Source organism: Carex rostrata, chromosome 24, assembly GCF_964058835.1.
Source record: "Carex rostrata chromosome 24, lpCarRost1.2, whole genome shotgun sequence".
Classification (NCBI taxonomy): domain Eukaryota; kingdom Viridiplantae; phylum Streptophyta; class Magnoliopsida; order Poales; family Cyperaceae; genus Carex; species Carex rostrata.
This window is the reverse complement of record NC_135941.1, coordinates 4866057-4880967: the sequence shown is the minus strand read 5'-3', so window position 1 is coordinate 4880967 and position 14911 is coordinate 4866057. Positions and strand designations below refer to the sequence as shown.

General features: G+C 34.0%; 2 protein-coding genes across 3 annotated transcripts; both read left to right on the top strand.

Annotated features, from left to right (window-relative positions):
* The first annotated feature begins 470 nt into the window (after positions 1 to 470).
* On the top strand, positions 471 to 5729 carry LOC144575548 (nucleic acid binding/RNA binding protein). Of its 2 annotated transcripts, none has more exons than XM_078325735.1 (8): positions 471 to 730; positions 1188 to 1256; positions 1806 to 1913; positions 2079 to 2161; positions 2271 to 2346; positions 3214 to 3411; positions 4982 to 5110; positions 5528 to 5729. In XM_078325735.1, the coding sequence occupies exons 1-8, from the start codon at positions 665 to 667 to the stop codon at positions 5696 to 5698; spliced, it is 900 nt and encodes a 299-aa protein (XP_078181861.1). In that variant the 5' UTR covers positions 471 to 664; the 3' UTR covers positions 5699 to 5729. The 2 variants fall into 2 exon arrangements, with proteins under 2 accessions (XP_078181861.1, XP_078181862.1); XM_078325736.1 differs by having other exon boundaries at positions 601 to 730; positions 1163 to 1256.
* Positions 5730 to 7934: 2205 nt separating this feature from the next.
* On the top strand, positions 7935 to 12225 carry DBE1 (debranching enzyme 1). Its single transcript, XM_078325862.1, has 2 exons — positions 7935 to 8104; positions 9597 to 12225. The coding sequence occupies exon 2, from the start codon at positions 9613 to 9615 to the stop codon at positions 12106 to 12108; it is 2496 nt and encodes an 831-aa protein (XP_078181988.1). The 5' UTR covers positions 7935 to 8104; positions 9597 to 9612; the 3' UTR covers positions 12109 to 12225.
* Positions 12226 to 14911: the final 2686 nt, after the last annotated feature.

The window sequence follows — 14911 nt, the reverse complement described above, 5'->3', positions numbered from 1 at the left end:
AGATACTAGAAACCGAACCTTTCGCTTCCAAATCCCAATCTTCATTCCGATTTGCTTCTCATGGAGACCTCTTCCTTGTCTGCTATACGAAGCACAAGCATTTAGTGAGAAATGGAGGTACAAAAGAACAGGACTAGCTAAAAATAATAAAATAGTAGTTCACATATAGCTAAGGTATCATTTTGTGCATGCTGATTACGTGACATAATTCATGTCTTTAGGCCCTTCGGCCCAACAGAGATAAACTATCGTGTTCGATCTCGAATCTAACGGAGCACAAACATTTAGAGAGAAATTACCTCAATTTCTCTCTAAATGCTTGTGCTCCGTTAGATTCGAGATCGAACACGATAGTTTATCTCTGTTGGGCCGAAGGGCCTAAAGTCTCCTTCAATTTTTTAGCCCAGTTTGTGCAGATCCATGGGCCTTAAACTATTCTATTTCCTTTCTATGTAAAACCAGGAAAGAATGATAAAGCGAATCCGAGGAATTTCCATGGGTCCAGTGAGCGAACCGTCCGAATAATTTGCCAAGTGCGAACGACGCGAGCGAGAGAGAAAGAGAGAAGACGGATAGAGAGGAAGAGTGAAATCACTATATCTTTCAGGTGGGAAAGCAGGAATTAGACCAGCAATTTGGCTAACAGAGGAAACAAGGGGAAGGCATGGATGATTTGAGCATTGAGGAGCTCGCTTCGAACCTCTCCACTTACAAGGATCAGCTTGTTGAGGTTCGATTTTTCTCGATTTTTTCTCCGACTTCTTTTTTCTTCAATTAAGATTTTAATTGCAATTTTTTTTTCGATTATTTGTTAGTGAGGGTAGTTAGTGGTGTGTTACTTAACTGTTTACCTTCTAGGGTTTTGTGAGATTTTACCTTCTAGGGTTTGTTTCATTTATTCAGTTCTTGAGAAATGGCTTCTTTGTTCTTAATGTATAAGCCAGAGTTTCTTCAGCATCTATCTTCCATAGTATCTTTTTCTAAATTCTGTAAATTTCTTTTTTGCTGAGGGCATGAAAAACATTGGATTCTATGAAAAATATTATCATCAGAAATATGGTGGAAAAAGGCTGTAGTTGATCAATAGTAGAATTAGATGTTCCAAATCAGTTCTGTATTGACTACTCTCATATTTTCCTTGCTCGTTTGCCAAATACTGTAGATAACAAGATATGTGGCAATTTCAGGTAAAAAAGCTGTTGGCCGATGATCCTGGTAACTCTGAATATGCCGACATGGAAAAGGAACTTGAAGAAGTAATCTTACTTTCTCTCTTTTATTTCTTCCCTTTTTATTTAAATTCGAAGGTGATTTTCACACAAAGCTCCAGAATTCTTTACTTGTATGAGTTAATTCCTTTAATTTTAATGCTATATCTAAGTTCCCAAATAGGCAAATAATATAAAATAATATGGGGATATAAGTTGCAAGCATATTATCTCCCTCTTTATCTACCGGATTGTGTATTTTATAATTATAAGAACATAAGGCAGCAAATTTTGTCCTGCTTCTACTTGTATTTGTTATGAAGGAAGCAATATACTGAGAAATCAATATTGAAGACAGAGATTTTTGTTTTCGCCAGTTATAAAATGATAATCCTGTGATCAGAAGTCAAGATGATTAAGTATAACTGCATACTTCTCCAAAAATGCTCCTCTGGCCTTCTACTTTGTCATCTATTTTCTTATTTTTGTTTATTTTAAGATGGACCTACTCACTTTTATGAGTGGGATTTATGGTTCTCTGGATTGTGCTGAAATTTGCACATATACAAAAATGTGAGAGTTGTTTATTTGATGTAGGTTATTGCATTGACCGAGGAGCTTTTGACAACAGCTAGGCAAAATGAGGTACCTCAGTTTAATACTGCCAAGTCTTCTATTGGTGGGACCACATCAATGTCTGAAATAGTGAGTTTCTAATTCAGTAATTCAGGATATTTTTGCTCTTCTTTATTCCTTGGATGCAAAAAGTATGCCAATTTATCAGATAGAGGAAAATAATCTGTCTCTCTCTCTGTGTGTGTGTGTGTGTCTGATACTCACAAATTGCAATTGATTTTATTTTTGAGTTAGGCATCCAACAGACAGTCCTTTTCTGATGGGAAGTATCCTGTTGGTACCAAAGTTCAAGCAGTTTGGAGTGACGATGGAGAGTGGTATGTTCACCATGTTAGCTAACTTTTGTTATTTTACCAACTATTATTCTTAAATCTTATCTATATTTCACCATTTCTTTTATATGCTGTTGACCAGTTGACTCTTTAGGTATGATGCGACAATTGAGGCACACACACCAATTGGTTATTTTGTTTCTTATGATAATTGGGGAAACAACGAAGAGGTGCATATAGTTCTTATTTTCTTCTTTCTCTATTAAGTTCTCAAAATGTCCGCCCATACTTTTTTGAAGGATTAAAACCCTGAATATCTGAGGAAATATAGGAAATTGTATGCATACATTGGCAAAACATAGTACGAAGTTCCTTGCAAAGTCTACAAAGATGCTTAAATTACCTTGATATTCTCATCATAAGTGAAAGAGAGAGGGCAGTACCAGAGTATTCATTGAAGAAAAGAAATGACCCCTACATTTGGGTTTTATGATTAAAGAAGTGAAATGACTTACTAAATTCAGCCTATTGATTAAGAAGGCCTTTTGTGGATAAGTGTAAGAAATGTATAAACCAGAATGACAACAGGTGTGATGTATTGTGGAGTCTGGCTAGTATGACATCGGTGTCACATGACACTAACTTCAAAATTGATTGAATAGACTTCAAACGACTAATCCAAATTGTTCAAACCAATTTTCTTTATGAGTGATGCGTTTACATGCAACTTTTTTATATTTTCGAGTTATTTTAGTATCAAATCAAGCGATAAAAATGTTGAACAGTGAATGTATTAAAATTAACTTAAAAACTCACACATTTGACCGCTTGACTTGATACCAAATAAATTCAATAAGTTATAAATTTTACATGTAAACACAACTAATGAAGTAGATCGGTTTGAACGGTTTGGATTCACTGTTTGAAGTCGATTCGATAAGTTTTGGAGTTGGTGTTATATAGATTGAAATAACACTGATGTTATACTAGCCAGACTCTGTATTGTGATATGATAGCTAATGCAGCTAAGTGCTGGCACTTGTTTGATTCCTTAAATCTATTATGACTTCTCTCTCTCTCTCTCTGAGATATTCTAGGTGGACCCTGCAAATGTGAGATTAAAAGAAGAAGAAGAAGAAGAGGGGGAAGTTGATGCATTGCAGGAGGCAGAGAGAGAGGCCGTTGCCACACGAGAAGCTATAAAGAGAAAGATACAGCAAGCTGCAGTGACCACCTTCCAACCTCCTTCTCTTCCCACTAAACTTCGCATTGATCCAAATGACCCTGACGAAGTGGTAATTAATTGCAATTTATTTTTTGAAGTATTACTCTGCTCTTATGTAAGAGTTACCATCTCTGCCAGCAGTTCTCTTTATACGGTTGTATCCCTACTATGTTAGTCAAGGAATGGATGGATGGAATTGTATAGCCTTGGCATGGATTTGGTCTTATTTATTGTACCAATATGACTTGTTGCATCCTGGCTCCTAGGATTTCTTCCAAGATGTTCAGTAAAATAATGATGGTGGGGCCTAATACAAACAATGGAACTTTAGGTACGCTAATGGTAGGGACCAAAATGACTTGTTCCACTTTTCTACCAAGGATTTTGCTCGATGTCTTTGATTAAAATAATGTGACCAAATAAATATATTGGAACTTTGTGGACACAAATGTGCAATGTGTGGTTTTTCATTTTCACAAGGCCTGTTTTGCTAAAGAGGAGGGTTCTGGACTATAATTTTTGGGTTCCATAATTTTCCACTATTTCTCTTTATGACTTCAAATTCTTAAAATTCAAACATTGAATCAGAATTCTGATTTTGGTCTTCTTCACTAGCAATTCATCCACATAAAATTTTATAAATATTTAGTTTGTTTTGCTCTAAGTTGAGACGCGTAGAGATCAATGCAGCATAATTTGTGCATTCCAATCTTTGGTACATTCATTTTCAGCGATATGATTTGTGCAAAACCAACTAAAAGTTTATAAAATTTTACATGGATGCATCACTTGTGAAGAAGAACGAAATCAATACCTTTAGATATGTCATTTGGATTTCTTGAACTTGAAATAGTTTTGTAAATGAGTGATTGTGGCAACTGGTGGCACTGAAAATTTAGTCTTGTTTGTTGATTCTTTTTTTTTGGGGGTTTCTGAACTGTGTTTGCTCTGGCAGTATACATCTCCAACAATTAGTAGTAGAATTTTTTGGTATCTTTTGTCTACTTGTTTCTGTTATACTGTGCATCTTGGAGGAAATTGAGTGAATTTTATTTAACTCTCAATGACATATAACTGCACATTGTGGGTTAAACTTATAGTTGGATTAGATTATTAGTTTGAGTCATATTGCACACTAAAATTGGGAGCTAATTTATTAAAAGGTGGTGGTGTTGCAGAGGTGAGTTTTATGAAAATATGATATTGGCATAGTGGCTGAATTTGAAGCTGTGAGAAAAGCTCTACTATAATAAAAAGGACCCAGTGCCTTCAAAATTTGATCTCTACTATGCCACATACATCAGCACAGCAAATTGTTCTCAAAAGTAAATGGTGGAAATTTTTTGTGCACTGATTTCTTAGCCTTTTTCTTGAAGCCTGCCAAAACTTGTCCAAATCTTTTGATATACTATGGCCACGCAGAAAGTGATCTAAATCAGATTTGGGCATTTGGATTTAGGATTCTTATGATTTATTTGTTTATTTATTTTAATAGCGGCGTGATGAGTCATGAGAGGCAATGGATCCTTCCTTTATTAACTTGGTTTTTTTGTCGATATAATTTTGGAAAATCCTATGTCCGCCTGACAATATATTGTATAGTTATTATAAAGTTTTACTTTGCTTCTGGACATTTTCAGAAAGCGGCGAAAAAGAAGAAGATACATGCATTTAAGTCAAAAGTCAGGCAGGAACAGATCGAAGTGGTACAGAATAAGCGTCAGAATTCATGGCAACAATTTCAAAACAGCAAGGGGAAAACTAAAAAGGTAGTTTTCTAATAGAAGTTTTTCATGTGTGCTCCTGTGACCTGTGATATCAAAATATCACGGTTACCCTTGCTTTTTTAATTTCTCTAGAACATGGAAATATTCTGTCTTGTCTTTGACCTGCTTAGGGACCAACAATAGGTAGGGTCTTTTGGGTATCATTAAAAGTAAATCAGTAATAGAAAAATAAAATCTACAAGGGCATTTGTAATATTTCTCATTCATGCAAGGTTAATTTTTCAAGGGCATTTGTATCATTAGGCTAATTTTTCAAAAGGTAGCTTGAGCTCGGAAAAGTTTTGGAGCTATGCTTGGGCAGTTTTATGATTCCTATTTCTTGGCAGCCAAATACATTTCCTTCTGCTGTTGTAAATCTGGCTATTTAATTAAATTTTCATACTAAATAATAATCGATAGGTGGGGTTCTTTTCTGGGAGAAAAAGAGAGAGCATTTTCAAGTCGCCTGACGATCCGAAGGGGAAGGTGGGGGTGACAGGAAGTGGCAAGGGATTAACCGATTTTCAGAAAAGGGAGAAACACTTGCATCTGAAGGGCTCGTCATATGAAGGGCCTGATGCTGATGAATAAATATTTTATTACTCGAGTCTAGAACTTCATAGCATCATTAGGCTTTTTTATTAGTGTTGTTAAAGTTTTTTTTTTTCTTTTAGTATATTTTATTCTTGCTTATGATATTGAGAATTTTTTTTTTGTTGGGCATGTTTCTAATCATAAGGATTTACTAGACTGTTAAGTGGCATGGTGAATTTGAGGTTACTGATATGTGGAAAGATCATTTGGCAACCATTCAAAGGAACATTGCCATCCTGAGTTGGATACAACCCAATAGGAGTCCATATCCTCAGAGGTAACGTAATAATTCTGTTTAGAGCCGGATTGTCAGATTAGAGTCCGGACCAATTGGGCCCCTTTAATATCCGTGCGGATTCTGATTGAATAGTTCGGATTGAGTCAGAAATATTATGTTACCTTAGGTGATATGAATTCACCCAATAGAGGGATTCATTTTCTATCAATGGCTTTCCCGGAGGTTCTTCTATGAGGAATATTCGAATTCTAAATCTGGTATTTGTAAGTAGGACTAAGTTTAATTCAAAACTCGCGATGCACTAGCAGTTCATCTAAAGTGTTGCTCGCTATCAACTCGCCTGAATCAATTGAGCTCAATTGCTGGAGCTCCAAACGGGTACAATACAGATTGGGATGAAAATATTATCATATATCTATCTATTCAGCTAAAAAAAAAATATTTTTTATCTATACTTATATCCATACTTAAAAAGCTAATGAAAAACAAATTGTATTCATACCAGTCTTATTGAATTTGATATGGATTGGATAAACTTATAAAAGGTGTCATTGCCACTCCTATTTGTATTTCAATATAAAAAAAAAAATTCAAAACAAGAGAATGGAAGAAGAAATTAATAAAATAAATAAATTTAGAGTTATATCATATATACTTGGATTATGATAAAGTTATATCATATCATACATTATCTCTCGTATGAATATATATATATATCTATACATATAATTTTATTTTATTTATAATTACTCTATTTGGTAATGGTTACAAAATAGCAAATTTTTCAAATTTAAGTATAGATATTTAAATTTTCCAAATTCAAAATAGCAATGTCAAATTATAAATTTTCTATTTGTATATCTTAAGTTCTAGTTGTCTCTATTCATTCTTTTATTAGATTAGCATCATGTTCATATTGTAAAAATCTACTACAAATAACCTTAAAGAAATCTACAACAAAATAAACATGTTCGTTATCAATTTTCTTTTTAATTTTTAATATATTTATTTTTGTTATATATCAATATATGGGTATTTCTCAAATATTTATGTTTTTTTTGTTACAAAATATTTATGTTGTATATTACGTTTAGATACAGATTTAGTTTTAAGTTTCAAAATCCCTCTTATATTCATATTTATATTCCCTACATGTTATATTTAGATTTTTTATTTTGAAAAAGAAAAAGATATTTTCTGTTGAAAAAGAAACAGGCCTTTTTTATTTTCGAAAAATAGCTTACAACGCACCATGCGAACATCAATAGCTCTCTTACGCCGCATGCATCATTTTTCTTATTTACGAGGTGTGGCCGGATCTAAAATTGTTTGCACCGAACAAATGGTGCACTCAGGTCTCAGACTCTTAGGTGCACAAGTGCAGTTAGAGTGGAAAAAATATGTTGTGATCAAGTGAACAGTGACACGTGTCGTGCTGTATTGTGATCAAAATGTTGAGGGGTAGTTACGACACGCGAGTCACACGTGCTGTAACTATTCGCCTGCCGTGTTCAAATGTAACTGGTTACGTTTCGCACGTTTAACTATTTTTTTCATAATTTAAGTTAATTTATTCAAGATTCACTATTTGATTAAGACCTAACGGTTTTAATTACACGTGACTCGCGTGATTACATGCTGTGTTGTGACATGATCTTTCGCATGTTGTCCTGTCAAAATTTTAAAAAATAGTCACAGCACGTGAATGATCACAGCATCACAACACAAAATAATCACATGTATCGTGCCGTTCCATGACAGAACCAACTCCACCGTGTCATTTTTCCCACTCTAGACTCAGTGTAAGAAGGCTCTCCGCAGTCACACCACACCAAAAAGAAAAAGAGCACTCCCATGTCCGGTCATTCTTATTTAGAAAAAAAAAAAAAGGCCTTTTGCCTTTTCAGCAAAAACTAATTATTTATTTCTAAATAAAACAAATATTTATATTTAGCGCACTGCTCAATTTTACTGTCCCATATCCGGAACCCTTTTCAATTCATCCTCTTCTGAGTTCTTTCGATAATTCGATATATGTAATTCTCTAGTCCCTCAATCATTCCCCAATACAAAATTATCGCAGCGCCTACTGCCTACTGGTGCGTTGCTCCTCTGCTCCTCTCTCACTGATTCAACTCTCCTTCCTCAGGCGCCCCTCAAACCTGGCAAGATCTCTCTCTCTCTCTCTCTCTCTCTCTCTCTCTCTCTTTCTCTCTAAGTGTGTGATTTTGTTTCTGGTTGTTCGAAACGAGTAATTTGAACTTAAATTTGCTTAGTGTTTGCTGGAGCCCTTCAGGCATAGACTGGCTTTCTGTCTATGTACTGAAGTTTGGAAATTTCATATGTTTCAGACTTAGATTTGTTGGTTAGTTTTCTGTCAAGATAAATTTGGGATGTTCCGATTGATTGGTTCTGGCATGGCAGTGGATAATGAATTTATATAAATAATATGCATGCCAGAAAAATGAAGTTATTAAAGAAAACTATTGTCTAATTTAGTACTGGTAAACTGGTACATCATTAGAATGTGATGATATCAGGCATTTTGGCTGATTGTATAGAGAAATTCTAGTTCCAAACAAATTGAACTTTGAAATTGATTTTCAGTGTGAAATTATTTATTTTCAGCTTGAAATTTCATTGCAGTTTGAATTAGCTTGATCCTCTTGCAGTTACAGTTGCAAGTTAATAGTTGGTGTATCTATAATGAGGAGGGTTCAAATGCCTCCATTTTTTGTGTCTCCATCATGTCGTCATTTTTAAAAATGTTAATAAATCAATATTTACATCATAAACGTCAAAATAAAACCGTTAGATGCGATCTATGTTATTTTCTCTCTGTGCTCATAAAAAAAATATCACATTTCGATTTTGTATTTATGTGAATCAATCATTAGAAAATTCAACGTCTAGAAATTAGCCACATTAGTACGTTTTTACAAGCCCTTGATGACAACCAAAACAAAGTTGAAATGTCATAAATTTTTACATGTGCATAAATAAAATGATATAGATCGTATCCAACGGTTTCATTTTAACTTTTAAGTTTTTAATTTTGAGTTATTAAAATTTCTAAAATGGAGGCATGGTGGAGGCACAAAAAATTGAGGCATTTGAACCCTCCTCATCTATAATTCAGTGTAATTTTTAACTGGATAATAGTTTGTATTGATTTCCTCTTTGTTTCTTCTCTATGAAAAAAATAAAAGTCAATGGATTCTGTTTATTGGAAAACCAGTTTAAGTCTTATACATTCATTATATAAACACAGGAGATCTAATTATTGTCCCTTGTATTAAAATTTTAGATTTATTACTGGAATTTATCTAGTCTCTTTTAAGAAATAATTGGATTTTATTTGGGTCTCATATATTATGCATGCGTTGAAATTGTTTTTGGCTTAGACATGAACTCATCATTCCTTAATTATTCACTTAAAAAAATATTTTTTTATTTTGTGGTACATTCTCTAATTCTATTTTCACATTTTTTATTCATCTTTGTGGGTATTGTTAGTACTTCTCTGGGTTAAACTATGATAATACTTTTTCTTTAGCAATTAATTATACTGAATATATCCTGATCATCAGGTGCTTGATGAAACTATTTCATCTAGTATCACTAATTCTTTTTAACTTTTGTTTTTCTGTAATACAGGTTTCTTCAAATTAATATGGCTTTGATTTCGTTATCGAAAGCATATTTAATATCCAAAAGTGGAATTAGCACAAGGAATACCCAGTTCAGGTCATATGGTCAGAATAATTTCCCAAAATTCCAATTATGTCTTCTCAGGCAGAGAACTCAAAATATCCATAAAAATACTGTCAGTCTGGCCTCTAAAAGTGGGGTTCCTCAATTGGTACCAAATCAAAAGACGGTTCCCCCTATGAATGAAGTAGAGTATGTATCTCGGCCACATTTCTTGACTGAAAATGGTGGTGTAGTGAATGTATTGATATTTGAACACAACGAAGATTATATTGTCAGAATTGATGTTTCTAAATTGCCAAAGGGTGTAAAAGGAGATGGTTTATTTCTTGATTGGGGAATGTACCGATCCGATTCATCTCAATTGAGCGGGCCAGACGGAACTGGTACAGTCAAGGTACCACTCATGAAAAACTCCTTACGTGAACCTAGTACCGAACTTCAATTCAATTATTCTCAAGCTCCATTTTACCTCTCATTTGTGGTACTTGACTCAGCTGGTTCTGCGATAAAAAGCCACAGGGGTACCAGATTCTGCCTACCATTTGGTATTGAATCGGGAAAACCCATGCCATTGGGTTTTTCATTTTCTGATGATGGCAAGGCAAATTTTTCTCTATTTTCACGAAATGCCGAGAGTGTGATTCTCTGTTTGTTTGAAAAGGGGAATGAAGAACCGGGTTTAGAGATTGAGTTAGACCCATATTTGAACCGCTCCGGAGACATCTGGCACATATCTCTTGATGCTGTTGATAAGTATTCCAAGTATGGGTACAGATGCAAGGGACCATTAGACTGGAAGAAAGGAGGTCGATTTCACATGCGGCATGTGCTTCTAGACCCCTATTCAAAGATAATTGAAAATTTTGCATCAGATAAAGGTGAGAAGGTCTCATTTGCTAAATGTCTTGCCTCTTTAGCCACTGAGAAAAAGAGTTTTGATTGGGGAGGTATCAAAAACCCTAATTTACCAATGGAAAAGCTAGTGGTGTACCGTTTGAATGTGGGCCTCACTGCAAAAGACAAATCTTTTTCAGGTCTAATAGAAAAAATCCCTCATTTTAAGCAACTTAGCGTGAATGCAATTTTGTTGGAGCCGATTTTCTCGTTTGATGAGAGAAAGGGACCATACTACCCATACCACTTTTTCTCTCCCATGAAAAAAATTGGGTCTATTGATTCTTTGAAGGAGATGGTTAAGGTGATGCATAAGAATGGTATAGAGGTGTTTTTAGAAGTTTCTCTGTCAGGAACGAGCGAAGGAGATGATATTTCTCCACAGACAATTTCTTTTCGTGGTATCGATAATTCTTCATATTACATGAATGGGGGTTCTAGTATACTTAATTGCAACAAGACCGTTGTCCAAACCCTAATTTTGGATTGTCTGAGATATTGGGTAGTTGAATTTCACATAGATGGTTTCTCTTTCGTCAATTCATCTCTCTTGCTAAAATCCTCAAATGGTATCGATATACTATCCCGTCCTGCTTTTGTTGAGTCAATTGCTTTTGATCCAATTCTTGCAAAGACCAAGTTCGTTTCAGACTCATTCTCTCCAGTTGAGCTATCAACCCAAGATCTCCAGTTCCCTCACTGGAAGAGATGGTCTGAGATGAACAGTAAATTCTACACTGATGTGAGAAACTTTTTGCAGGGAGAGGGGCTTCTTAGTAATTTTGCCACCCGTCTATGCGGCAGTGGAGATAAGTTCTCCTCTAGAGGCCCTGCTTTTTCGTTCAATTACATAACGAGAAATTTCGGTCTTACTCTGGTGGACTTGGTGAGCTTTAATAATGCCTCCGAAATGTCTTGGAATTGCGGAGAAGATGGCGCAACTGAAAATGCAGCTGTGCTGGAAACTAGATTGAGGCAAATAAGAAACTTTCTGTTTATTTTATTTATATCAATAGGTGTACCTGTTCTTAATATGGGGGATGAATGTGGTTATTCTACCGGTGGCTCCATTGCGTACAATGATAGGAAACAGATGAATTGGAGTAGCATGAAAACCCCATATGGGAAACAAATCACACAGTTCATTGCATATTTGGCTGCATTGCGGAGTAGAAAGGATGATATATTTCAGAGGAAGGAGTTTCTGAAGTTGGAAAATATTATCTGGGGTGGCAGTGATGGGGTCCACTCCGAGCCGAACTGGTTGGACCCCGCATGCAAGTTTCTCTCTGTGCTGATAAAACCAGAAATTTCAGATTTGGAGTTAACTTTGGCACGAAATGGGGGTGAAGTGTTTATTTGTTTTAATGCTGGTGATTATACTGAGAAGGTTCTGTTACCTGAGGGTTCAGCATGGGTCAGGTTGGTAGATACTGCACTTCCATTTCCCGGGTTTTTCGTAAATGAAGGTGATAGTGTAGTACAAGTGGCTGGTTTGTCATCCTATGAAATTTTACCTCATAGTTGTGTCTTGTTTGAAGCTAAAGGAAGCACCGAGTAATGGGGGCGTTGCTGTTTTTCTTTTTCTTTTTTTGGGTCTTGTGGAGGAATGCTATGCTATGTAATATATTATATACCGCAATAAACAAATAAACAATAATATGCTAGATTGCTAACCTATATGGAGTATTGAAACTATTGATATAGCTTTTATTTTTTTTTCCTTTCATGTTCTTACCTCCTCCTCCCTTTTTTTTTTGTTTTCTTCGGAGCATTGTGGACATTTGGTTTCCTGAATAATGTTTTATTTGTCTTCGGCAATTTAAGTTTAAAAGTTACTGTGGTTTCTGATTACCGATCTGAAAATATCAAAGGTTCGCGATTATTGTGTCATTGCAATCGCGGCAAGTTTATAAAAAAAAAATAGCGTTACATAACGGTTTATGTTTTCAAAAATTATATTATATAATTCTACTAATTATATAAAGTCTCATAGAACAATAAGCAACATCAAATTATTTAAGAAATTATAATATACATATTGAAGCAATTTAAAATTTATATTTATATTCAAAATATCTCTATTAATATCATAAATTATATATCTATTTTATTTAAAATAACCTAAGAATCATGATATAAACTAATTATTTTTTTATTCAAAATAACTTAAACATCATGTCATAAACTATCTATATTTTTCTAATTAGGATTAAAAACAAACCGGACTTTAAAAAAATTTCAATTTAGGCTTTGAAATAAAAGTTTATGTAGCATTGCATGTGCTATTTATGCTACACGCTATGTAATGCTACATAAACTTTTTAAATATCATTTAAGGAACTTTTTAATTGATTGCTAATTAATTGGTAATGTCCTCATTTCTTTATATTTTTATATCATTTATAAAATATTATTTGTCATTTGATATGTCATTTTGTATGAGATTTTTTATGAAAATATTCAAAAACATAAAATATAATATTATTTTAATGGCTTCATTTCTTTCTTTCTTTTTTATGAAAATATGTTATTTTGTATGAGAATTTATTTTTCTCTTATAATATGTCCCATTGCAACGCACGCGTACGATACTAGTAATTTACTAAATGTTTCTTCAAATACATATGTTAAATATGAAAGTATCTTAAAAGACCAACATATATAAAATAAAATAAAATTAGATGCCTAAAATGACTTAAATGTACCGGATATGAATGATTTTTCTTATTAAATAAATTATACGTAGATCCATAGAATCTATATATAAATGAAAAATATATAAATAAGATTATAGGACAGATTTTGTGCACTTCCCTTGTTTGTTTCTAATAACTTGCTTTAATTACGTTGCTCAAATAAGAAAGTTCTTTTTTAAGAAATGTCATCAATTATACAATGAACCACAGTTGAACCGTGAGTTTTATGGTCCACTGGGTCCGGTTTTTTAGGTAAAACCGGCCGGGTGAACTGAAAATTTCCGGTTCAATTACATGCCCTGATGCCCGATCATAGTAACGAACCAAACCGGAAACCAATCCGGTTTCGGTTTATCCGGTCGGACCGCCTGGTCCGGTCCGGATTTACTAACAGTGATTTTTATCATTATTAATCGGTTTCAACCAAACTCGTATTGGGTTTAAATCCCTGTAAATGGTTCCTCCAAAATCCGGTTTTAAATGTCAAAGGACAAAAGATAAAATAGGGAAGTTGTTAATTATTTCATATAAATGGGCTGAAATATTGCAAAAGGAGATGACAAAAATTTGATTATTACCAATATCCCTGAATTCTACCAAAAGAAATATAAATCCTTTGAACGAAATTAAGGGAAAAAAATTGGCAGTTATTCATTTGAAATATCAAGAACCTGTTTCTCATCGAGATTTATGCAGGAAATTTTTTTAACGGTTGAATGAAAAAAACAGGTTTCTGTTACTCCAAAATAGTAACAGCAGATTTGTATTCTCAATTAACAGCTCATCATGCTCATCTCCTGACATAGTCATGCCTCTTTAGAAATACCTCTATTTAAGCTTCAAATCATAACCAAAATTTAATCAAATAAATTTTATCCAAACAAAACTTAGCAATACAATGGTATCCAAAAAACCTATGCTTCTTTTTGGTCTTGTCCTTGTCTCTCTTCTCATTCTTGCCCAATCAGGTACTCTCTTATCTTCTGTTTGTTTGCGTCATATGACTAATAGATAGATGTAATACCATATGAAATTTCTCTCTGTTTTTTTTTTTGGCCTCAGCATATAAATTGAAAATTAATTTGTCAGACTTGAAAATTTCATTGTCAACATCAGTAATTCTGACAATATTATAGACATGATTTATGAATGATATGCATATAAATGTTACATTATATGTTCTCTGATAGACGAGCAATGGGTATGTGGTGGGCCGTGCCACAAAACGGAGGAGTGCGATCATGCGGAGTGCAAGAACGTGATCGATGGCGATCTGATCGATGTGAAATGTGTCATCAATAAAGATTACGACGGTGCTACTCATATACCTCAGTACCATTGTTGCTGCAGGTTCAGCTGAAATCAATTCATGTTATCATGTTAATGGAGAAGAAACTGGCTTCCTGCTTATATTAATAATTGTGTTATTTTATTATAACACAGACTTGTTTGTAACATGCCATGCAATATGCAATTATTATAATATCTTCAGTTATGAGAATTCTACTTGTCTCATTTCTGATTTGAACTTCTTGAGATATGGTGTTTCTGTCATTCTGTGGTGTTTAAATCTGGTTCCATCTAGTAACTACATTCATACTTTTTTTGTTGGTAATCTTGATTAAATTTTCAATTAAAATCTCATTTAGGTAGTGTTCTTTTTTT

Excerpts from the sequence above, each read along its gene's own strand:
- LOC144575548 (XM_078325735.1), top strand. The coding sequence starts at position 665 with ATGGATGATTTGAGCATTGAGGAGCTCGCTTCGAACCTCTCCACTTAC. Across the intron at positions 731-1,187 it reads ACAAGGATCAGCTTGTTGAG|GTAAAAAAGCTGTTGGCCGA; the intron begins GTTCGATTTTTC and ends TGGCAATTTCAG. Across the intron at positions 5,111-5,527 it reads GCAAGGGGAAAACTAAAAAG|GTGGGGTTCTTTTCTGGGAG; the intron begins GTAGTTTTCTAA and ends AATAATCGATAG.
- DBE1 (XM_078325862.1), top strand. The coding sequence starts at position 9,613 with ATGGCTTTGATTTCGTTATCGAAAGCATATTTAATATCCAAAAGTGGA.